Source organism: Neodiprion fabricii, chromosome 2 (genome assembly GCF_021155785.1).
Source record: "Neodiprion fabricii isolate iyNeoFabr1 chromosome 2, iyNeoFabr1.1, whole genome shotgun sequence".
NCBI classification, from domain to species: Eukaryota; Metazoa; Arthropoda; class Insecta; order Hymenoptera; family Diprionidae; genus Neodiprion; species Neodiprion fabricii.
Window position 1 is genome coordinate 26,019,748 of NC_060240.1, and position 25,728 is coordinate 26,045,475.

General features: G+C 38.6%; 2 protein-coding genes across 3 annotated transcripts in view; one reads left to right on the top strand and one right to left on the bottom strand.

Annotated features, from left to right (window-relative positions):
- LOC124174869 (kelch-like protein diablo) overlaps nucleotides 1-25,728 on the top strand; it is a 135,795-nt gene that overhangs the window by 9,383 nt on the left and 100,684 nt on the right. Inside the window, exon 2 of one of the 2 annotated variants that reach the window (XM_046554445.1) lies at nucleotides 3,542-3,593. The exons of the other annotated variant lie outside the window; for it this stretch is intronic. The gene's annotated coding sequence lies outside the window, so the exon portion shown is untranslated. The remainder of the gene's footprint in view (nucleotides 1-3,541; nucleotides 3,594-25,728) is intronic. 2 annotated transcript variants of the gene reach the window in all.
- The window catches only part of LOC124174870 (protein odd-skipped-related 1-like), a 30,885-nt gene continuing 23,649 nt past the window's right edge, over nucleotides 18,493-25,728 (bottom strand). Inside the window, exon 6 of the mRNA XM_046554448.1 lies at nucleotides 18,493-22,325. Coding sequence (XP_046410404.1) covers nucleotides 22,039-22,325 — 287 coding nt within the window. The 3' untranslated portion in view covers nucleotides 18,493-22,038. The remainder of the gene's footprint in view (nucleotides 22,326-25,728) is intronic.

Here is a 25,728-nt window from a genome sequence, read left to right on the forward strand (position 1 = left end):
GAAATGCGGAACCAATTCAATAGCAGATTCTGCTGAAAATTAAAAACATGCAAAAGATAATACAAAGAGAAAATATGTCAGATTCTGGTCACCGTGGTGTAATCCAAGAAATGTGAAGTTATCGAGAGGCAGGGGAAACAGGGAAATACAGGTCATCAAATTTCACAAACGGATAAAGTGATCGAATATAGATCGACGTGCATGATAAACTGAAAATGCTGTGAAAAATGCACGGTATAAATCATGACGAGGGATGAACAGAAATTGATTCAGCCTGAAATCGACTTCTCTTCATTTTGCAATCTTTCAGCTCGCGAATTGATCATTTTAACTGGATACGTAACTGTAGTGATCATCAATGGCCGCGCTGATGACAGTGACCGTACCGTACTTCGCGTAATTACATAACGTTGGGTGATTGGCCGATCCTGATAGCGATCTGGACCCTTAAATATTAATTGACGAGCTTGGTGCACTCGCGTTGTTTGGTGGGCACGTTGATTGGCTCAGAGTAAAACACGAGGCAGTTGCGAGTCGGTGCTTCCTTATCGTATATCGACGTACTGCTGGATACCGTATATTCATGACCTCCTCCTCATTTGATTATTTGATCGTTGATTTTATCCGGATGTATCGGTCTCGGCATTTCGTTCGCCATTACGTAACAGTATCGCGTTTTCAAACCCTGATCATGCGTGCCTTTGGTCTGGGAACGGAAGGCTAGTCATTTCGACTCGTTACAATAAAATTCACCTAGTGATTTACACGTACCTTTGGAAAGGACAAGGCTGAAGTTGGCAACGTTGGCATAACGAAATATGATGGAAAAATTTTTGACGTACAATTTTAAAACTACTTTCAAGGAGGTGTGTGTTTGAATTACGGATACACTGAGAAAAATTTCATTTGTGACAGTAACTAGAAGAATTCGGTAAAATAGGTTTCGTTAAAAAAATGTTTGAATATTGTTGGAATTACGAAAAACGAAATACGCGTAACCATTTTGCGCTATTGTCGATCCTTTTTTTGTAATTGCAACGCGAAATCAATTTGTCAGGTTTACTCTACTTTTTTAGTTAAATAAGGCTTTATTGTTGCACAAGCAACAGTTACAAGAAAATATAGCAACAGTGATCGTAATGAGAAAGAACAGTAACGGATACCAGACTAATTTTCATTTTCTACCTAGAACTATATTTTTCGATTGTGGTAAAAAATGAAAATAGTTAAGGACTGAGCGGTAACCGGAACTAAAAATTTCTCTCAGTGCATATTTTCTTTCTTACGATTTACTAGCTGAATTTCAGACAATCCTAAGGATCGAAGTAACGATTGTTTATAAATAGTCCGATGGCTATTTTCATTCTTTATCATAGGTAGAGGAACCGAAAAATAGCTCTGGATAGAAAATGTACATAGGTCTTGTAGTCGGAACCAGAAAATCTAGTATGCGTTACTGTTGTTTTTCATTATGGTTACTCATACTTCATTTTCTTGTAACTATTAGGATAATTTATTGTAGTTGCTACGATAGATCGATGATGAGAAATTATTTAATTGATGAAATGTAGTTAGCTAAACAAAACAAATTTATTGCTAGAGTAACCAGAAAATGTAGTAATGCTAAGTACAATCATACTGGATAGCGTTACTTGTACCACATTGTCTTGTGATTCCAATAATAATCAAACTGTACTCTAAATATTTTATGAGAATTTCTAGTGATTACATATACCTTACAAATGAATTTTTTTTTTCACAAATTGCGTACATTTTTCTACGTAGAACTCGATCTTCGTTCAAACATAAATTTTCACCAACAACCGTTTACAAGAAATTTTTATCGTAATCTCGCTTAATTTCTCACTAGTTTTCCGAATCTCATTATAAAAATGTCCTTCTTATTAGAATATTTAGGTGTTGAAATATCACCGATGACACTTGGAATAAATATATTTATTACGATAATTTTTAATCACGATATACCGATATCGTATTTTTCTTGTAACGATTTTACACTTACCTTCTTACCCGATTTTCCGTGCACACCCGGATACCAGAATGTGAATCTTGATTTCGGGAATTGAATTACTTTTCTTGTACTCATTACAGACCGACATTTTACACACACACACGCACACACTCGGAGTTATTCCGCCGTCCCATTCAGCTCGCCGATTCGCGGTAGGAAAAGAGTCGTCTTCCTCTTCTTCTTATCTTTGTCTTCTTATTGCGAAAGAGATTCACCAACAGCGCCCGCAAGTGTCATCGCACCCAAGACCAGCTGCTCGTGATGGGCTGCAGGCGAATCCTGCACGCGAGGGTCGGCTTGCAGCAGGGCGCCACGTTTTTATGGCTAGCAAATCCGATCTACTTATTTAAAAAAAAGCTCGACGCCCTGCAGCAGTCGTTGAACCCTTACCCGCAGCAGGTTGCCCATGCCGAAACAATAAAGAGAGCTGCAGGTTTATCCTGCGGTCAGGCTTACCCGAATACATAAGCGCAAAACGCCAGCGTGAGGAACCAAGGATACTTAACTCACTGTGCAACGGTAACCAAGCCGATTTTTACCAACATTTTTTAGACGCTGGACGACGAAAATCAAACCCTTCGGTTCAGTTGCAAAAACGTTTCATGCCTCGTTGGGTACAACTTTTCCTTAATCGATCCAAATTGTCTTGTTGAAAAACTAAATTTACGTAACAAATATTTGTTTTACTAATTTAAAGAGGATAGATTCTTTCTAAATTTTTTAAAAACTTCTGTACTTCAACCGTACTTCAATTTCAATTAAAATTTATGGTATCCGATTTATTTTATATGATCTTGCGGTATTTTGATTTTATTAGGCGGTTGGCAAAGCGATATCGTGGCCGGTTTTCGGGGGATTGTTTGCAGGTATATTTGGCATTGAGGAAGTGAAAAATGTAAAGCAAATTGGCGAGACGTGCACACACGCCCAGAAGCCGATCGTCTCGTTCACCGTGTATAGTCCGAACAGCTTCTTGAATCCCGATGATGCATAATTGTAACGGGTCTTGGTGGAAAAAACGGGGGAAAAAAAAAAAAAAAAAAATTTATGGCCAGTGCAACAGATCGTTGATCGTTGGCTTCAATCTCGTCTTTTTATTCGCTCATCGAATCGATGTGTGTAGAGTTATATGTGCGTTAATATACCCGTTCGAACCGAAGCGTTGCTGAACCGGAGATTCGAGGGAAAATTCGAACGGGTACCAGATGCCTGCAATCGGTTCGCCCCCTCCTCCCTTCCTTTCCCGTCTCTCTCTCTCTCTCCCTCTCTCTCTCTCTCTCCCTTTCTGCCTCGTTCGTTTCATCTTTATAGAATGCATGAGACGTCGATACGCACGCGTGTTGTAGTATAATAATAATAATGAGAAAGCGGAAGTCCAGACTCGAATTGACGTCTATATATGTATAATATTCAAATATGCGAATCGTCCAAGCGCGCAATTTGCCAAAAATGGGTCAAGACTCGACTGCGGCCCGTGCCATGTTCATTTTTTACTTTTTATATTTGCAGGTTGCCAGTCGCGTGCTCAGTGACTGGCTAAATGGACAAACCGCGAAAAAAGGTGAGCATAAATTATCACGATCGGAAAAAACTTCGACTTCGGTCATCGAGATAATTAAGCCGAGTCATCTTGATCGTCGTAAACAGTAACGATCGATTGGGTGTTGAAGATTTTTTTAACTTACTGTCAACGTGAGTTCTCAAATTTCAGGCGAATCACAATATTGTAGAAAAATGAGTTTTTGATATTTTTTTTAGGCTTACGCTTACACGAAATTGATGTGATTTGATTTGATTTGTTGGTTAGAGATAAATTTAGGGAATCTCAAAACCCCTTCAAGAGATACTATAAAATTGATTTTAATAGACTCGTTTATCCTCCTCGCAAAATCACAATGATTTTAAAAAAGTTTTTTTTTTGGCAGTTTGTAAGAAAATTAGTTATACATTCCCATGCCCATTTTCGTTTCTCATCTTTGTTTCTTCGTTGCGACCAATCTTACATTTTCCATTTTCTCGTTTAGTATAAGAAAATGTTGCAGTGAACGCTTGAAATTTCAACACTATACATGTCTCAAATAATCGGATGTTAAAAGGTTGAATTTCAAAACATTCAAGAACGTCGGTGAACTTTCATGACACAAGTCACAATTACGTACCGCGAGTTCAATTATAATTTAGGTTGATCAGTCTTAATTGCCTCAGACGAATATTTCAGAAACGAAAAGTGTTACGAAAAAAGTTTTACATAAAACTTGTAAAGTATTAAGGAGGAAATATGATGCTGATATGGATCGACTTATGGATTTTGGCAATTTTGAGATTTTGAAAGTCGCGACTGATTTCATGTACGGGACACGTGTTTTGAATATGAACAGCCGATAGCTAGATCATAAATAAATTTGAGCGATGATTTGAAAAATGGTCTTCATTTTCTTTATTGAATTCTTTTTATTCCATTACAGTTTATATATAATATTCTTTACGATTTTCTTTTGGATCATGAATTATGATCGCAAACTTTTTGTTGTGAAAAAATCGACTGATCCAATCCGACGCTTTCTTTAATTAGTTGTTTTCTTCATTCAACTTCGCGGAGGGCACTTAATTTCTGATTGATCAATATTCATACAAATCATACGATTTGAATGAGAAGAAAAACTAAGAATCAGTAGTTACTTGTCAGAACAGAGCTCAAAAATAATCTTCCAAAGTGAAAGCTATTTTTGACCGATGTTTTTTTTATTCTGTATCCCATTTCTGAACCCACTCTGTAAAACCTTCTGGGCTAATAAACACAGCCCGTAATAATTTCCTTGCAAGACAAACATCGTTCCGTTCGCCATAACCACAATGGAGCATCGATATTCCCAAAATGTTGCGTTCAATTTTGAAATTTTTTATTTATTCAACAAAACTTTCTCCACAGTCCGATTGTGAGTCCTGGTGAAATGCCAGTATCTGAAGGGCGACGTAACGTCTACGAACGACGGAGTTAAGGAGCCTTGAGAAAGAGAAGCTGACCTTGTTTTATCAATATTTATCACCTGAGTGGCATCTCGTTGGCTACAGGTTCTCTGAAAGCAGCTGTCCGGTTCCTCCGGGTCCTGTGGGCCTCGGGAATGGCGATAGGTGGGACAGGCTGCATCGCGTGTCGCCGGGCAGTCTCTCGCTTGCGATTTGCAGCCTAGATGGACGTCCAGATCGGATTATCCCTCGCCTTTCACCCTCTGTCGTCTCAATTTTGGGAGCGTGATTGATTTCTCTGAGTAGTAAGCGTAGGCCGGTCCTGGATAAAGGTTCTTGCAATACTATTGGCAGTTTCGGTAAAATAGCGTTACAGGAATCTGTATCCAGTGCCGGCATTGTATTGCTACTTCTCTGCGTAGGCATTTGCGCCTGTTAATAATAAGTCGTATATTTTTCAGGCATTGACCACTGTTGTTCAAAACATTGCAGTAACCCAGTTTTAGGTTAGTTTCAGTCGGTGATCGTCCAGAGTCCTGATGCACGCGCCGTAGGTAGAGATTAAACGGTCTGGAACCGTATACAAGCAATCCGAAGTAATAACCGGCCGTCGTATCGCACCAGTTGGTTAATTAGGTAGTAAAAACAGTCGGAACCTGTAAAAACTGGGTAATTACAGGGTGATACTCGTCGCAAATGAGAGATACGCGAGCAAACAGTGGATACTTGCTCGTTATTAAAACGAGATAAGACAAATTCCGCAATCTCTTATCCATTTAATGCCAGTACAAATCCCGCGCTCTGAGGGACAAGCTGAACGAGCGCGTATCGGGGGATCCATTTTACTGGTTCAAGTCACATTCGTTTTAAAACGCCGCCGTATTGAACGGCGAATTTCAAATTGGGAATTGAAGGTGTCAGTCGTATCAGTCACAGTCTGTGGAAAATTATTTCCTGAATCTTTATAATTCATAAATCAAACTCCTCAAGATCCTACCATCCCAGAAGCCTACCATGACTAATTGTATAAGAAAGAAGAACAGCTAATAACCTAACCGAACCTAAGCCTCGGTAATAATGTATACCTACAACCACGAAAAAGTCTGATTCATTTCACAGTTGTCATGCGGCACGTGATACCAGACCGAGGATGAAAGGTACAGTGATGGATGTGGGGCCTTGTCCATACATTGAACGGTTAGTGGAGGACCGTCCGATCAGATCACCGCGCATGATTAACGAAATCAGTGCCGCCTCTCGAGCGCAACCTGTTGAGCTCAACCAGAGTCCCGCGGATACAGACGTCAAGCGAGAAAGGAGAACCTGTTGATATACATACTCGTGGCCCGCGCCAAACCAGCAGACCCAGGATATCTTTTCGGAGGGCTCTTAATCTCGGCGTTCATTGTCCGGTACTTGTCCCGTACAATGAGCGTTCCCCACCTCTTGCCCATTGAACGAGGTGCCCAACTCTCAATACCCTTGGGATGCCCATTACCTCATTGTGCGACGCCTAAAAGGGGCCAGATTTTTGAAGGGACGGCTTTGGATCTGCGTCACGTGTTCATTTTACATCAGACAAATGTCGGTGATACCAAACCTTGGCCACCGAATCATTGGGTCGATATGGTGGTATTTTATCGATTTCACTTTGCCCTTATCGTGTGATAAATTTTACGGTGAAACGGTTACTTGGATTTTCACCCAGTAGAACGAGTTGGCGATTTTTATCAAAATCAGTCACGCTGATTGAATGGAGTTGAATTTCAATATTAGATGTTAACGACTGTTGTGATTTTAGTATGACAGTCGGTGAGTTGATATTCGATGAAGCATGGTTCAAGAATTGACACCAAGTGACTCCATCGGAAAAGGTGTTAATGGCTCTCTCGTTCTTTCGTCTTGCCGAATCATTCCTCAATAACGAGTAAAGTATTCCCGAGAACCAATAAACCGTCAAAAAACGCGCTGTTCAATGTTTACAAATCGACTACTATTGTGACAAGGAATATCTGGAATGATTGGCGGTGGAGTGTGCAGGAAATGGAGATTCTACGTGAACAGAAACCTACATTATATACCTAACCGGAACAACTTCCGTGATAGTAACTCGTGCATGTTGAAGGGAAAAGAAAAGATGAGGATCAGGTCAAGGAAGAGGAGGTGGAGAAGGACGATTCCTGTAAGGATTTGGAGAGGGAAGTACGCGTGCGCGTATCGGCCTTCTTGGGTGCACATGACCGTCCAGGTAACAACGGGTACCTAACCAACAATCCTTGGTTCAAGGAGCGAGACGCGATGGTGCGAAGGCGCGTGCTCACACCTGCCCTCAGGCCCCGGTTCTCCGGTTGCCTCCTGCCATTTATTACCTTCATTACGCTCATGCCGAGGTCTTCGTCCCTTTCAGATATCACGTTCTCCCGGTAGCATGCCAGGTTCCCCTCGTCGCAGATCTGATTAACGATAACAATTTGTCCTTGTATGAATAGGTTGAGCGCCCTTGTCTCGAAGAGAGTGAGAGGCTGAAGGATTGAATCGGATAGGAGACTTGAGGCAGTTTAAAAACTGATTCGGACTAACAGGACCAAAGGAGAGACATCCCGAAGAGCATTGTCGGTCATTTTGACGAGACTGTCTGTTCCAGATTACATATCACGTTGCGAATGAAGCTTTACTCTCACCGTTTTGGCAAAGTGAACACCCTGGTTTGCTCAAGGTGTGCGAGGCAAGTGTTGCTAGCGATGCTTAGGAAACTGAATACCGGTACGTGCACTGGAAGCAAGGGGGAGAGACGACCACCTGACACGAAGAAACAAGAATAATCCGTCGTCGTTGTCGTGTAGGGAGGAGAACATATGCGCGACACCAAAAATGGATCCACTTAACAGACGTTTGCTTAAATGATAGATTTTTCGATGCCAGATGTTGGCGGCATTGTGCGGGCAGACGTTTGACACGGAGCTCGGTTGCTCCGAAGCGTTATTCAGTTCAGTTCCTTGGATCACGTGTATTTCGTGGGTTTTGGTGTAGGGACGATGAGGAGAACAATACGTCTATGATTACAATTGTAAACATTTCCAGTAATTCGTGGCATTGTGAATTCCCGTCTCTTTCTCTCTCCACCGTCCTCACCTTAAGCGCCATAAACACCTACCTCGTTCAGTTCGAGTCTCGAGAGGAAGAATTTAGACCAAGTTTCTTTGCCGGAGTTCACGCGCGGGTCAATGCATTAACATTACAAGACCGAATCTCATTTATCGACCAATTCAGCCTCGGGCTTTTCGTTAAATATGGAAACCGTCCCCGCGTGGAGCCTCGCCTTTTACCCCAAAGGGGTGCGGCCGTTCATATTGTGTCCCTAGGTCCTCTCCTTATCAAAATCTGCATAGCGTTTCTCTCCGCCTCACTCCCTGGGACAGCTGTATGCTAATAAGCGATTTCGTTATTATGTTAAGCGTCCGCCTAAAGTCAATTCGGGACTGTCGTTTCTTTGAAAAGGGGAATGAGAAGGAGACGAGGAAGGAGGAGAGATACAAATACGAGTAAATAAGTAAAGTAAATATGGTGAAGACCGATTAGAATGGCGGCTGAAAAAGTTGGCTCTGATAATAGCCACTACGGACTGAAGACGCCCGTCAAACTCGCAACGAAACTCTTTACCGGCAAATTGTAAATAAACACAAGCTGTAACCACCCACCTCGCCATCCGGCTATCTAACCTACTTCTGAATTTAAACTACGGAAGCCCTCTCCTCGAGGAATCTATACTATTATCTTCAATTACCGGTCAAGCTATAGAAGTACAGTTTTAAAATTGGAAACGTGACTGGCTTTTGGGTGGTTTAAAATTTATGCATCCACTACCGTTAGAGACGGACTACGACGTAAAAAAACGCTTACAGCTACGCTTCGATTACATACAATTACATTTTTGCGCACGAACTGTACACCTCAGACCTCCGGTCATCCGTCTCCCAAGTAAGGTTGCGAGGATCGTTTTCCATGGACAACTCGATGTGGCTCCGAGTGACGCCGCAGTGCCAAATTTTATACCCTTTTGCTTTGCGTCGGAATAAAAAATTTTATGCAAAATTTCGTGAACGGTTACACAAAATGTTTGAGAAACTTTATGCGAAGCAGGTATTTTGATAATTCATCGGCTTGCCAATAGATCGAACTAATGCAGTTATTTAGTTGCTATTTGAAATTTCTTAACGATGATACAGAAGTTGTAAATGAAAAACGTAATGCAGTTACACGTACAACGTCTAGTTTTAGATAGGAAATACGTATTTTGGATATCAGTAAAGAAGAAGGCGAGATGAAGATATTACCGATATTCTCGATGGAAAAACTCTGATTGATCAGTTTTATTGAGAATTGGTTGACGTTGAAATTTCATCAATCTTAGAGAAATCCTATAAATAACTGATTGTGGTGCAATCGAAGAAGCTCGTCCCCCATAAAAGTACGCACAGTATTTTAAAAGTTTCGTAACTTCGGTAGTAATTGCCTATGTCTCTTACATTTTTTGCAGATATTTTATGGTACTCATTATGCTGGCAGTGATTTTTTGATAATTTTTTAACGACTGTATACTGAATAATTTTTTTTTTTTTTTTTTTTTTACCGACCGAATTATAAGAGTAATCTAGAGCAATCAAATTAGGTAAGAACGGCTCGTGAGCTCCAAAAATTACCGATAAATAGAAGAGACGATACAATCGAAAAACAGAAAAAATTTCTCTGTATTTTCTTCGTATTTTCTCAGCTTCTATTTCCACAATGCTCTCGATGACTTTTTTAATTCCTCAGATTACAGTTGATGGAAATAGGCTCCTATGCATACATTCTGAAATGATAAACTTTAGAGTTCTAGTAATCACAAAAGAACGAAAAATATGTTCAACTACTCTCTATTTTCCGTTAAAGTTACATCGGCTTTTGGGAAACGCTAAATTCAATACTTAAGTACACTATACTGAGCCAATTTTCCAGTCGATAATTTTCAATCATCCGCTGTTAAAATATTTATCCTTCCATACAGTTCAAGCTGTTACTTGATTACATTATTCAAGAAAGGCATATGGCAAAAATACTTTGAGAACGTTCTTACTTGATGATTATTCGTCAAAAATAGATCTTTTTTGAGAAAACGTATCTTGCGCAGAAGCAATGAATAAATAAAACATGAAAAATCAAGTCCGTGAATCATTCGTTTGATTCACGTTGTATTGTGAATATGGTAATAAAGGGTAAAAATTTGAGAACCTCAAATTTAAGGAAGGAAGCAGCCTCGGCAACGCAAATTCCAGGGTAAAAACATGGAGATCGTTGACCAGAATCAACCCGACGCGCTGCGATCAATTCAGTTCTTCACCGTGGAATTATCATAACAAAAGCTGGGTAATCGGATCTCGACTCAGGTGGTCCCGCAGGGCGGCGGGTCTGGGACCAGGAAGTGAAAATGAAGATTTTAGAGCTAAACAGGCTCTTCGTGTATATCCATCCGGTAATGACGCGCGCCACGGATGGAAGCCAGTCAATTGGCTCCAGACGCGACGCATCGCCACAAACAAGATCCCTTCACTCCGGCTATCACACCAGACTCCGCAATCGTTCGAAAAACGCTTCTATTGTTGTATCGTCGTCCGTTATAACCGCTCGCATAGAAAATCGGTAACATATGTTACCTAATGCAACTTAGAGTGGTTAGTTCGGACTACAATTCCGACTCTTACCCCTATACATAGCCCCAGGAGATGCACAATGGAAGATGTTTCCCGTCTTTACCTCGATTCACGCCCAAGATGTTGAAAAAAGAAATAATGATATTCTGCAGATTACACCACATCCACCCCGTTTCAGAGGGTTGAACGTATAATACTCTTTGATACGATGCGTCAACGAGCCTCGGATTTCAAGACTTCCAAGTCTTTGGTGAACTTTTTCAATTCACGGGACATCGTATTGGCTCCGGATCTCTTTTTCTTGTCACAATTTGACTGTAACCTACGTCAGCGTGGTATCGGAACTGAGTCACAGATCGAGTCTTGGGTCTTCCCGCGGTGATATTTTTACATCGATTCGGGATTGCAGTTAAACGTGAGATTGGAAACGAGATATCTATTTATGCTCTGTGAACAGTTTTGTCGCTACATCTTAAATATCTAAAAATTTGTACCTTCAGCTTCGATTAATCCGGTATTATTAATTTCGATTTCCTTGAGTACATTATTTTCCGACAGACTGAAACATTTGGTCAAGTTTTATCACCGCAGTCAGTTATTATTTATTGGCAACAATGCCAGTACTCAAAGTTCAATTGAAAAATGACTTCGATTTTTCACTATACTCAAAACTTGTGAAAGGTTATGCCTTCGAATGATTTTTGTTGCTTTGCTATTTGTAAAAATCTATCTTCAAAACTTTTTCAAGTAAATCTTACCATTTGTAGGTACTTTATTCTATGTTCGTCGCGATTCGAACAGAAGTCTCTATTTTTCTGAAAATTTCATTATTCTACAACACGTGCAGAGTTTTTAAGAGAACGTCGGCCAAGTTTTGCACCAAATACTTCCAAATACGATGAAAAACTCTCTCACGTTAAGCGGTGAAATGACGTAACGATACTATGATGACTCGTAGCAGTCATCAGTCAACGATTAGTCAACAATAAAAGCTGGCCAAGCCTTCCCGAATGACTGAAACACCAACTATTTTAAATCTGTACATCTCGAAAAAAATTCGCATCACCTCCATAACCATCATAACCCATGTTTGACAGGTAAAGCTTAAATTGACAAGCTTGCATGAAAATGCTGTTTCAATATTTCCCCTCGCTACGTGTCTGCAGTCATTCGCACCTCCCAATTCCCACAAACAAATTTCCATCAAATGTGAAGCTTATAATCTGAAACACGGAGACACACGAATCATTGCATCGCCCATGCGCGATGAGTGGAAATACAACGGAGCGCAAAAATTACACGTATCCAAGGGTTGGAAATTTTCTCCAGCAAATCGTCTCGGGTCGCCGATTCCGGCTGATGTTTTTTCTCCTAGACCGGCATTCATCCCTCGACCGGATCCTAGGCTAACGAGGGTGTCGTCCGGCGCACGACCCACCATGGTCTATAATTTGTTCGACCGCTTACGCCTGCGGTCGGACCGTCCGACCGTCACGCACCACGGCCGTTAGCCTCACGGATGCATACCGATTTCTTAAGCGCTCTTCATTCATATGGAAATAGATTAAACAGCCATCCAACGAACCCGATATCACAGGGTAAATAAAGTGACCGGCCCCAAAGTCTTTTCCATTCTCTCTATCTCTCTTTGTTCTTATTATATTCTTGCTCATATTTTAACCTCTATACTTATTTATTTATTTATAATATTATTTCATTATTTTTTTTTTTTTTTTTTTTTTTTTCAACTTATTATTTCTGTACCTTAGATCTTTATTTTTTACTCACCTTCGTTCTATTCACTTTCGTCTATTTTTATCTCCCTCTTTAGTTATGCTTTTTCACACTGAGAGAAATTTTTTGTTCCGGTTACCGCTCAGTCCTTAACTATTTTCATTTTTTACCACAATCGAAAAATGTAGTTCTAGGTAGAAAATGCAAATTAGTTTTCTATCTGTTACCGGAAAGTCTGGTATCCGTTACTATTCTTTCTCGTTACGATCACTGTTGATATATTTTCTTGCAACTGTTGCGAAAATTTAATGCATGTGCAACAATAAATTGACGTTAAAGCCTTATTGAACTAAAAAAGTAGAGTAAACCTTACAAACTGATTTTGCATTGCGATTGCCAAAAAAGGATCGACGATAGCGCAAAATGGTTGGGCGTACCTCGTTTTTCGTAATTCCAACAATATTCAAACAGTTATTTTAACGATACCTGATTTACTGCATTTTTCTACTTACTGCAACAAATGAAATCTTTCTCAGTGCAACCTTAATTTTAATGTATTTTAATTCGTTGTTGGTTTTATTGTAGTTTATACCTATACACATGTTTGTCTCAGGGCAAATAAACGCTTCTATCTATCTATCTATCTCTCTTTGTTATAACATTCTGCTTTACAGCACCATTATATGAATTTGTTAATTTTAGTATTATTTTTCCTGTATTTATTTATTTTTTTCTTCGTCAAAGGCTTACCATGGCATAATTATACTAGTCTATCAATCAATAAATCAATCTTCGTTTCCTGTTTCTGATCTCCTTTGCTCGAACTCGTCTCACGAGGCACTTTGTTACTCTCCCTGATTCTCAGGGAAAACACTTTGCTTCGAACGAGGCGGAGCAAAAAAGGATTTTACATTGATTTGCGACTCCCATGTGAACCATCATCGTTTCTCAATAATGAATTTGCTTGTCCCATAATGTTACTTCGGGTCGAAATGGACGCTCCGGGAACTCTTGGGTTTTTCTACACCTATAATACCGTATTCGAAACTTAACTAACCGTGAAATCATTACGTGCAGAACGTAAATGGAACGGGGAATTACGGATCTTTTCAACCGTTAAATTCTATTCGTTGCCGCTTACAGCGGATAATGTTATTCAAAATCTGATTGCGAGTAAAATTAACCTGTACTAGTCAGTGATTATTATGTGAAAATTAGAATGATTCAACGTTAAGGGAACGTTCTTAACGAACTTTGATTTCATTGATTTTTGAATGATAAAATTAAATAATCAAATTGAATAATTCGGATACCGCGTTAAATTGAAATACTAAATACTAACTATGAGCATTTTTAAGAGCAAAAATTGTTTATATCTCTTTTAGTCCATTTTGCATTGTGAGCTTTCGTTCTTTGACGCATGGTCTCTTCTTTTATAATACAAACAATGAAACTATACTCATAAATAATGATCAATTTCAAACTACCTCCTCAACACAGAACCAACAAAGAAACGCAAAAATACTCAAGTCACAAATTCCGATCGATATAATTGCAGAAGTCGCTTGTACGTCTCATTCCATTGCAGACGGTCTTTTATATTTTCCTGCAACGGGTGCATTGCGCTACGTGTGTTTTCAAGTTTTATAAATAGAAAAGAAAAATAGATTTTTCAAACTTTTATAAACTTTTAAACGCACCACGCGTACAAACGTACACGTAATATCGCCACCCATTGCGATCATACCAGCGATATATGCTTGCATACTTGATGAAGTATTGTATTGTTGGAAAATTCTCTGACATCGGCCAATCGAGTTGGCACGAATGTTTGACACGTGCTTTCGTGTGCTGGCGAGACAAACGCGCCGACGAATTTCAATATCATCATGATCATTATTCTCAGTATCACCATTCTAAAAAATACTGATACTCGTCGAATCGCAGAAATCCGGTATCGGAATATCAAGACGAAAAATTAGGTCAAACTCGTTTACTCAGGTGAGAGTTGATTGCGACGAGGTTTAAACGAGAATTAATGTCTAAATATTCGAGGACACCGTTCTATCAATTCAACTGATTAACCGCGTTTCTTTAAAATTCTGGTTGTAGAGTGCTTTCAAAGAGGCTTTTACGTTGAAAATCGGTCCAGTCGTTCAAGATCAGGTTTGAATCTTGACAGCGTGAGACACGTACTTCAAAAAGGTTCGCTCATGTATCGACAATTAACGTGGAATATTTTGACCAAGGATTGTTAAGGATAGCAAGATAAATAAGACATTTTAATATGGTTGATTTAACACACCATATTTTTGGAAAGTTCGATTAGAAGCTTTTTGCAACACCTGCATGGAAAGTCCATTTTTATGCACCATTTACAAGCACCGAAAGTAGTCTTTTATACACATGTGCGGGAAAAACTTTCGCGTGTTGCTAGGAGTGTGAGAAAAAAACCTTCGCACATTGCCGGCGGTATAAGATAAACCTTCGCGCATTGCTAGCGGTGTGCGAAAAAGACGGTCGCGCTTTTATCCACAGTTGCGCATTTCGCAAACAGCTGCACTAGCGCCACCGATGGAATAGTTTGTCACTCTTTGCCTGCTCGACATCGTCACTGAACAGACATCGTGCCGTGGTTTCGTGTAAGAATAATCGTGTACGTCGGTTTTTCCGTTACAGGTGTAGCAAAAAATAGAGTTCGATACTAGTGCGAAAGTTGGCAATGCCTATCTCGCGTGAATGCGCCACACTCGCCCTTCAACTCGTCTACGGGCTCGTGCTGCGCCTTCACGCTTGTGCGGGCATTGCCACCTTCGCGCACTAGTATCGAAAAACACTACGTTGAACGTGCGTAAGGCGTTCCCATTAGCGAACGATGCGGTAAAACGCCGTCAGCGCATGCGCTCAAGACAAGTGCTCGATTTTACACACTACGGTTTTCTTTGGCGCACGCGCTCTTTCAAATAATTCAATTTAACCTGCCAAGCCTGCTAATCAATAACGTGAATTAAATTGGAGCTAAAATTATTTCAACTAGTTAATAAAGAACAGAAATTATTTTGACAATTACTCAACAAGTTATTGAATCTGTATTTTTCCAAGTTTCCAAAGTGAAGTCAACCTACAACGTTTCCCTTCACTGAGACAAGTTTTTAGTTCCGGTTACCGCTCAGTCCTTAACTATTTTCATTTTTTATCACAATCGAAAAATATTGTTGTAGGTTAAAAATTTAAATTTGTTTTATAGCTGTTGCCGGAAGTCTTGTCCCCCTAGTATTCTTTCTCGTTACGATCGCTGGTACTATATTTTCTTGCTACTGTTGCGAAAATTTAATGCTCGTGCAACGATAAATTGACGTTAAAGCCGTATTTAACTAATAAAGTAGAGTAAAACGAAGAAACTGATTTTGCGTTGCAATTACCAAAAAAGGATCGACGATAGCGCAAAATGGTTAGGCGTACCTCGTTTTTCGTAATTCCAACAATATTCAAACAGTTTTTTTTAACGAAACCTCTTTTACCGAAGTTTTCTAGTTACTGTGACAAACGAAATTTCTCTCAGTGTTCAACAACAATTATGTACGGTCTCAGAGCCATGGTGGAGATTTTTCCCTGCAGTTTTTTCGGTCTATAAACAACGGGTACATGTTTATTTGAAAACAATACAGCCGTGACCCTTTTTTGCTCAGTGTATGTAGCATAGCGCACGAGGGGGGAAAGCCGTCAACTTTTTCCTTAATGAATAGTTTACCGGCTTGGCTCATCAGCCGTAATCAGGTACCGTTTCGAAGACCGTTGATTGCCTAGCGAGGCACAATTACGTATGAATATTAACCCGCGTACAGCTCGTTATGCCTCTGCACGATTTTACCTTATACCAGGTTTGTTTTAGTCGCGACTTTTAACGACCCATTATTTTAGGGCGGGATTTGGAGAGCCTAGGGATTTGAATACGTTCGACTCTACCCACGCGTGTCTACGCGATGTGTGGAAGTGTGTATGATTCTAAAAAATTGCCTGCCTACTCTTATATAAATTATTATCGGCCGTCTCTAAGGGGGCGAGCAAACCCTGCACGGTTATCGTTAGCCAAGGTAATCGCGAGCAGCGTATTCACGTGTTAGTTTCTTGGCTTATATTTGCCAGCTAGACGATAATTTTGTGTTTCGGTCAAACAACGAATGTGATTATTACATCGTTCCGTGGTTAATTAGCGAGGATAATTATCGTGGCTAATTAGACTGCCGGGAAACCACGTATATTCATATTCGATTTCTTCACTACTAATCCACGACTCACTGGCTTCGTAGATTGCTCAACCTGCGTTACGCCGATAATGAGACCCGGCAAAGAAGACGAATGCTTTTGGCATCCTGATTCTCGCCATTTCGTAAAGCTCAACAAATGAAGCAGGGTGTCATTCGCGGTTGGAAAATGAAAACTTAAACACACATTCGTGAACAGATTATTCTTATTTTGAGAAAAATTCGTTCGGACGAACGACGACTAATTCGCTTTTTTCTCATCGTCAGCCGATCACCGATGACATTTATTGGAGAATAACCATTTGCAGATAATTTTCGTGATCTATTTTCAGTTATCGGTATTTGAGTTTTCTTTTTTTCTCACATTAAGGAACAACCTGAATTATATGAAAGATGAAAATTTTATGACACTTAATTTTTAATGTCACTTATATTGCGGTTTTAACATTTGCTAGACAAACAAATCTTAACAAACATTCGACGAGTCACGAACAGTTGAAAATTGGAATTTTTTGAATGATGGTTGTAAGTCGTGAATAATTAATAAACCATATTTACATATGGATTTGCATACGCCACGGTAATTACACGGACAACACTATTTGGAGTGAAAATCTCTTTGATAGCGGTTTTTTCACAATTTTAAAGAACGTTTGTGAATATATCTCTGCAATTCCAATTCCAAAAAAGATTTCAGATTATGGATACCCGAACTTTTGTATACCTACGTATCAGAATTTTTTTGCTTCTGCAATTCTCTTTTCCAAGCAATTTAACTTTTTCGGAAATTGATCACGATGAAAATGAAGCTATATTTTCCTCATTTGCAAAAATTGAGTTAGGCTGGGCGTCGTTGATTTGGTAGCAACAATCACGTAATTAAATATCGGAAAATCACTTATTTGTGGATGATTGAGTGTAAAACAGCCTTTGCCCGTTTCAAGTATGTTACATTCTTGTTTACCGTCGATTATAAGATCACAATTTGTGTGAATTTGAAGTATTTACGAGATTTCAAGAGGCCCACAATAATGTTGATAAAAATGTACTCAACTGAAATGGACTAACCGAATTCTTGACCAAGGTCGCAGCAAGAGTGCAAAGTATGAAAAATCATCAAGCACCCCGTGCAATGAGTTATCCGTAAATAATCCACGACTAGGTGTTGTGTGGTTCAACAAAGCTGGCATTGTAAAAAATTGTGTGAAACGTATGAAATAATTAAGGAAAATAACAAATATCTCGTAGGAAAAACAATTTTATTCAATCAATATCTTCTTCAGCAATAATAAACATATTTTTTGGTTCTGGTTTCTTTTTCATCGATTATTAACATTAATCATCTCTCGCTGCAATATCAACTTATCCAACTATCTATATCATAGTACAATCATAATTATAGTAATAGTAATAACCTTCATTTAACACTCTTAATCGTGTAATGATATACATAATTGGTGAAATAATAATAGTAATAATAATAATAATAATAATAATGATAATGATAATAGTGATAATGATAACCATGTTTCTTCGCGGTATCGTAATTTTCAAATTATCATTCTAAAGTCATGTTCTCCGTATCAACAATTAAACTTACTCAACTTATATTTTATATTACAATATCAGCATGAAGCTGTCTAATTTTTTTTTGCTTATCTTAATTAATTTTTCTTTGTTTCAAATTTGTCTTGTAACTCTCACTTTCTCACTCCCTTCCTGTCCTTCGAATCTTCACCGTTGTAACGTAATTTAGTTTCACAGGCATGATACACGCCAAGTAACGTGCATTGGTTAATTTTTATTACATTCAATTTCCCGCTTCATAAAGTTATGCCGGAAAAAAAGGAAGCGAGAGAGAGAGAGAGAGAGAGAGAATAAAAAATCGTCGCACACCGTCGATGCTGGAAAATCATGCGTATTATATTGAATACGACTCGTACCCGTCATACTAATTTTTTCTAATCGCGCAGACTCGCCGCTTCCATTAACCGATCAACAATTACGACGTCAAAATATGAGGGATAAATTTTGCTCTCAGCTCAGCTATGCTTAGCTATTAAACCTATAATTTACAGTATATATAATTTTAATTTTTTGTTTTTTTTTCTTTTCTCTTATACTGCTAATAAATATCATCGTCAATATCTAATAATCGTTCAATTGTTAGTACATATATTTAGGATTGCTTTTCTTTTCTTTTTTTTTATTTTTTTATTTTATTTTTTTATTTTTTTTTTGCTTTGCATATCTTTTTCCCATTCTCATTCGCTTTCGATAATGCCATTTTTCTTTTTTCTTATCAAATTTTACCGTTAGTTGATTTTCTATAATATTCAATACGATATCCTGTTAATAGTGTTAATGATAATGACAATAATGATAATAGTGATGATGATGATGATAATAATAATAATAATAATAATAATAGTAATAATAATAATAATAATAATAATAATAATGGTGTTGAGAATAATATTAATTCTATACAATCTGTGGGGGTGCGAATTTATGCATCCAATATGCGTGTGGCGTATAACTACGGGGGCAGGAAGGGTAAATGAGGGTTGTTGATTGAACGTTATTATTAAATACTACATTGGGTCGAAAATCCCAGCGCCGTTTTTCTGGCTCCAGGCTCAACTTAGAATTATCTTTGGTCCTCTAGCCGTTATGATTTTCTGCCAGACAGTAAAAATTTCGATACGTTGATCACGATCAATCCGCCGTTCATTTCGACGCTATATAGAATTTCAATATTATAATCACATTATATTGTGCATATTGTAACGTTGAAGAAATTATAGCCGTACGAATATATCGCTTTAGTGTTTTATAATTATCATTTACAATATTATTTATTCAACGACGATTATATCGGTTTTTTTTTTATAGGTATATTGTACAAATTATATATTTACGAAGTTAGATTGAAAATATACATATGTTATATGTATATGTAATATATATTATCATTGGTATTATTACTATTATGCACTGATTTATGGGAAAGTTGGCTATCCTGATGAAATCGTCGTTCACATTTTTTTCCCATTACGTATTTACACTCGTGTGTATTTGTATATTGTAATAGACGATTTTTCACAACTGCCACCGTTCCTCCGTAATACGAAACATAATTTATTTCTTGCGAAACTAAAAAAAAATAAATGAAAAAATAATAAAAACAGGGAATTCAACCGTATGCCGTAAGCATAGTCAGCATCCTTACGAAATTCCGTTGTTAAAAATTTAAGTAAAATTAAGACTCATCGTTCAGCAAACGGGCATATAACGACAGGGTGCTCTGAGTTGTTTTTGCATACGAATATCTCCGATTTCTTGGTTCAATTTTTCCCTATCTCCACAGACGTTATTAAATCCCTACATATTTTTTCCCCGTTGAATCGTGTTTAGTTTGGTACAAGAAAATTTACACCGATACAGAAGGAAAGACGGCAATCACGGATCACCGTGTAGTTACGAAACGCTCTTCGTAGGTTACGCAATTATAAATTACAAACAGGGATTTATAAATTTATTTTTTCAAGTCTATAACGCGTCGCATTTTGTGATCCCTCATCAGACGGATCGCTTTGGCTTGTAACGGACCGTGTGTGTGATAATCGCAGGTAACTGGTCGGCCAATCGCCTGGTGATATTTGTTCCTCTGCCTTTCTCCGCAATCAATGGCTCACGAATTTGGTTCGCATACGTATTTTATATCGACCATTTTTCCGCGATTATTCGTAAATGTATGATTATGTATAGTTACGGCTTTGATTGTGTACATACTGTATATATTCGGATATACATCAGTACATGCGCAATAAATATAGGCATATGGCATTCAGGTATGCTCGTGACATTATCACTCAAGGCACACTAGATATGTATACGATGTGGTCCACGTCATTCGTCGTCCGACCGGCTATCCAATAACTCCTTAATGTTTCACGGAAACGCAGGAAATTTATACGATTCGTGTATGAATAGTTCGAAGCGAGAAAATATATGCCGAACGTAGCTAGGAATGTTTAAAAATTATTTATATTATATATTAGGGTGATCCTTAGATATTTCAAATATAATTTCCTAATATTTGTAAATTTTTATCTCAACTCTGACTTGTGCCTGAAAGAGGGTGGAATCCATTCAACCCCTTTCAGGGACATGTCAAATCTGCCCAATGAATTTAGATGAAATTTGGTGTAAAGGGATTTCTTGGGTAGCTGATTAAGAGTCAAAACTCGAAATTAAAAAATTCAAAATGGTGGATCCATTATGGCAACATCGAGTGACTGTTAGGGTTTTGGTTCGCCGTATTGGATCCGCTACTTTGAATTTTCAAATTTTGATTTCTGGATCGTAATCAGGCATCCAAAAAATCCCCTTACACCAAATTTTATCCAAATCCATTCGATAGATTTGACGCGCCCCTGAAAGGGTTGAATGAGGAAATCCACTTTCTTGGAGGCACGAGTTAGAGTTGAAATGAAAATCTGAAAAAATTAGGGTATTATTTTTGAATCACGTGGAGCCGATCAAAATTCAAAAATGACCTTTTTAAGGACCACCCAAATATATATTTACAGAGAAATTAGATCGTGATAGCTGACTTCCTGTACTGTTCTACACAAAACATGCCAATTGTATATGATTACGTCTATGCAGCGTATTACACGATAACAATTATTATCGATATCAATTCATAATATAATTGTGTGGACGGTAATTAATTGCGATTGTACGTTTAAAAATCTGTACATTGATATGTACATATATGTATATAATATATACGTACATAGTGAATCGCTAACGAGTGAATAGTTTGATCCGCATGCGCTAAAATTGATGAGCAGGCTGAGCAGTTGTTTCGTCAGGGTGACCAACATTAATAAATTCAGACGACAGGTTCCCGCTATGTGCGTAACCTCAAAAATATTGCTCACCCTGACAAAACAACTGCTACTCGAATCTTAGCGCATGCGTGTCGAACCGCGCAGCCGTTAGGAATTCACTCTGTACATTTGTACGTGTAAATGAGATTCCTAACACAATTGCCAATGTGCCAACGACTCGCCGAATTAACCGGTTAATTCCCAGATCATCAACGCTTGTGCATTTTCCTAATTCACCCATTATTCCGAAGCTTCGTCACGGTTGACCATTCTCGCTATTCATATCAGGTCGCCACCGCCGCAGGTATAAATCGTAGCATCTCCCTTTTCCTTCAATATTTTCAATGAAATTGAAACCAAAGGTTGAAAGGAGGAAAAACAAAAGGCAAACTTTATCCCCCTTTCCTTTCTTCTCCGGGCTCATCTCATTCGCTCCCTTCGGTATCGGTTCAGCTTGTTTCGGGTACATCTGCGATCATGCGACGATCCGTGGCAGGCGAGTGCGTTATTTGTAGGGAACCGGAGGGCGGCAACGACAGGGAACGATAATCCAAAGCTGGAGCAGCGGGATGCTGGCCTTCGCGATGCCTCCGCAGATCCACCTTCCTTTGGAACGCCTTGTCGCACAAGCCGCACTGGAACGGTTTGTAACCGGTGTGCTTGCGCATGTGCGTTATCAAGTTACTGCTCTGGGAAAATGCTTTTCCGCAAACGACACACTTGTGGGGTTTTTCACCTGCAACAGAAAGCAACGCGATCGCGGTGGTTAAAAGTCCGTCTACGTGAGACTCGATGCTTTAATGGTACGCAATGGTCTTTAAATAACAATTAACCGAGAGTTGCTTCAACCGTGAGAGGGCGCAGCGCCCTTTTCCACCTACCGGCAGAGGGGTGAACTACCGAGCGCATAAATTACGCGATAACCTTGCACAGATAGAATGTCACACTCGGGTGAAAAAGTATTCTCTCTTGTTCGAAGAGGGGTGAGAAAAAGCTGTACATACACACGTATTTCGAATACATACGTCAAACGTCGTAACGTCATGTGTCAAGTTTTAGGTGGAAATGCAAGCAATCGAAACAATACACATATACAAAGTGTGCGTGCGAGTGTGCATAAGACGAACAGGTTCTCAGTGCCGGTTAGTCGTCGTGTTGAAACATGAAAATGCACAATATCTTTTTCGACATGAACGTTTTCGTTTTTATCATTTCTCATTCGAGATCACGTCTCTCTCCAAACAGTCTGACAAATCATGTTTTTCCCTAATACATTTATTGTTAAGCATGTATATTGGTACAGGTATTAAATTTTGTTCGCAAGCTCGTTGTAAAATAGCTAACCTGAGCCCAATGCCGATAACAATAACGACAACATCAGAGTCGTTGTTCAATACAACTTTGATTTGTCGCTGTTGTTGCAGTTAATATTTTTATCTTTTCTCAATTTTCTTGAAAAATTTATGTTATTCCGTGAGTACGTCGGATACGATTGGCCGAGTCGCAAGGGCAGATACAGATACAGTACGCGTACAGTATGTACGGTATGCTTTTACATTAACCATGCGGGTGTATAAGTATAGGTTTATTTTTATATGGAGTAATTAGCACACGATGTTGTATGATACTTTGGTTGTTATTGTTTCTGTGAACGAGGCTATCCTAACGCAGCTGAGCTAACCAATTAATCTTTCAGCTGCCGCGCGTACTTACACACGTCGTATGTACGTACATCCACGTATATCCAGTGAATGTAAAATATCGCGTAACAGACGGATGTAGGCGTAGCCTATAAATCTTGCGATTCACATGGTAAGTCCGTAGTTTTCTTCGAACCTAATTAAATTCGTAATAGGAACAAATCGATATACGGCTCCCGCTTTAACTTATGCCCATATCAAACGATAAAATTTCCCATTTCCCCTCATTTTCCGTATTACCCATCGATATATCGACGGACAGATATTTAATATTCAAGCTGGGAGGAAGGGGGTCAATTAAATCTAGCACAGAAGAAACCCGGTATAACTAACTCTACGTAACACTTGTCTATACATTCGTGAGCGAAGAACAAATTGAACTGGTTTTTTCTTTTTTTTCCAACTTTTCATTGTCGTCATTATTATTATTATTAATATTATTATTATTACTACTTATTTTCTAGCCTACAAAGTGTTTCGACGAGTATTACAACCGTGCATGTTCCCATCAACTGCAGCGTCTGAAGTCATGCCGACGTTGCAGGCATGTAATATAACAAATCCACGTTATACAGGGATTGTTATTCGCGACGCGACAGACGGTATCGACTGAAAAAATATGTATATATGTAGAGATATATGTATGTATGTGTGTATGTATACGTACACCAGAGACCGAGTCTTTAACGATCTCAAAATAAGTTTGTTTTTTCTTTATTTCTTTTTTTCTCTTCCTTCCTTTCCGTTTATCTTGTTCTTTTGCTTGTGCTTCTTTCTCTTTGTTCCGCGCATACTTTCGTCTTGTATCATTTTCACGCCCGAGCGGCTGTAACACACTTTCCATCCACGAGTATTTTTTATCCGAATCGATTGGGGTAATCCTCTAATCATCTAAGACGCGCGAAATCACTTTGAGTGATAAGATTAATTTTGAATGAAATATTTATTGACCACTCGACGTTTTAATGGAATTAATCAAGTTCCATCGATTGATTCGTTTTTGCAGAAGTTAAGATGAAACTATTATTTCCACCTGTACGAACGTAGAGACAGTGATAAGCACACGCTTTTAAAGAATACAAATTCAAGTCACTTTGTCTGACTAAGAAAAACACAAGGCACCGACTTCGTCTCGCAATCGTAACCTGACGAACGAATCGTATTCCGCAGTGTAATTATTTTATGCACTTACTTGTTAATTTCGTTATATTATTTCGTCTCCTTGATAATAACTAGATTATACAACCGAGTTTCTGTTGCGTTTTCATTTTATGAAAATTGAATTACTCGTGGGAACAATTAAAGCAGCTGCCACGTGATACGATATTTCTGACCATTGCAAATAATTGTTACACATGATGCTGGTGTTCGTATAATAATTGAAAAAAACAATTAGAGACTCGAGTCGACCTTCGCGTATAATCAATCTTAGTATACATGCATACGTGTGAATGGATAAATATATGGTTAGATAAATGTACACAGATAGTTAGATGTAAATTTATTACGTTGGATAACATGTGTGAACAGATAGACGGAGAGTAGACATGAAAGGAACAAGAGAAAAACATGAGATATATAATAGGGAAAAAAAATACTGAGAACAGAACACACACGGTCTGTACACTGAAAATGAGAAAAATTTCATTTGTTACAGTAAATATAGCAACAGTGATCGTAACGAGAAAGAATAGTAACAGATACTAATTTTTCCGGTAACAGTTAGAAAACTAGTTTTCAATTTCTACCTGGAACTATATTTTTCGATTGTGGTAAAAAATGAAAATAGTTAAGGACTGACCGGTAACCGGAACTAAAAATTTCTCTCAGTGTATTTCGTAATAGCGTTGAAATTGAGACATGCGTGTAACGAAAAAATTGCGATATAACAGCAATATATACAGCAAAAAGGTACAAGAATAAAACTAAATGATATAAAATAATTGATGGTAAAAATAAGTGAAAATTTCTGGAAATACGCTCGAAGAATTTAGGAGTTTGTCGTTCGATTAAATGCTACGTAAATCGTAACGCGTTATCTGTCAAACGGTGTGTGTTTACGTAAAAATTGTAAGGCCCTTTCACAGGCTATGTTTACTCGTCGTATCGTTAAATCAAATTAGTTTACGACTTTTTATTCGAAGGGATATAATATTATACGAGCACCGGCACCTTCCTCCTCTCCTCTCGCCTCAACGTTCGAACGCATGAGGCCATTATTACCCCGGTAAATGGTCGGACAATTACATCATCAATCAATGGTGTTGTTGCCAGGTACGAGAGTGGCTTGAAAAAAGAAAAAACGGGGGTCCCCGGTAAATCGTTATCTCAACATCCCAAAGGCAGTGACTCTGGCATCCCAATTTTATTGTTAGACAAAGATCTATTTCTTCTTTTTCGAATTGCTCGCATTAAGAAAAATAAAATAAAAAAAACAGT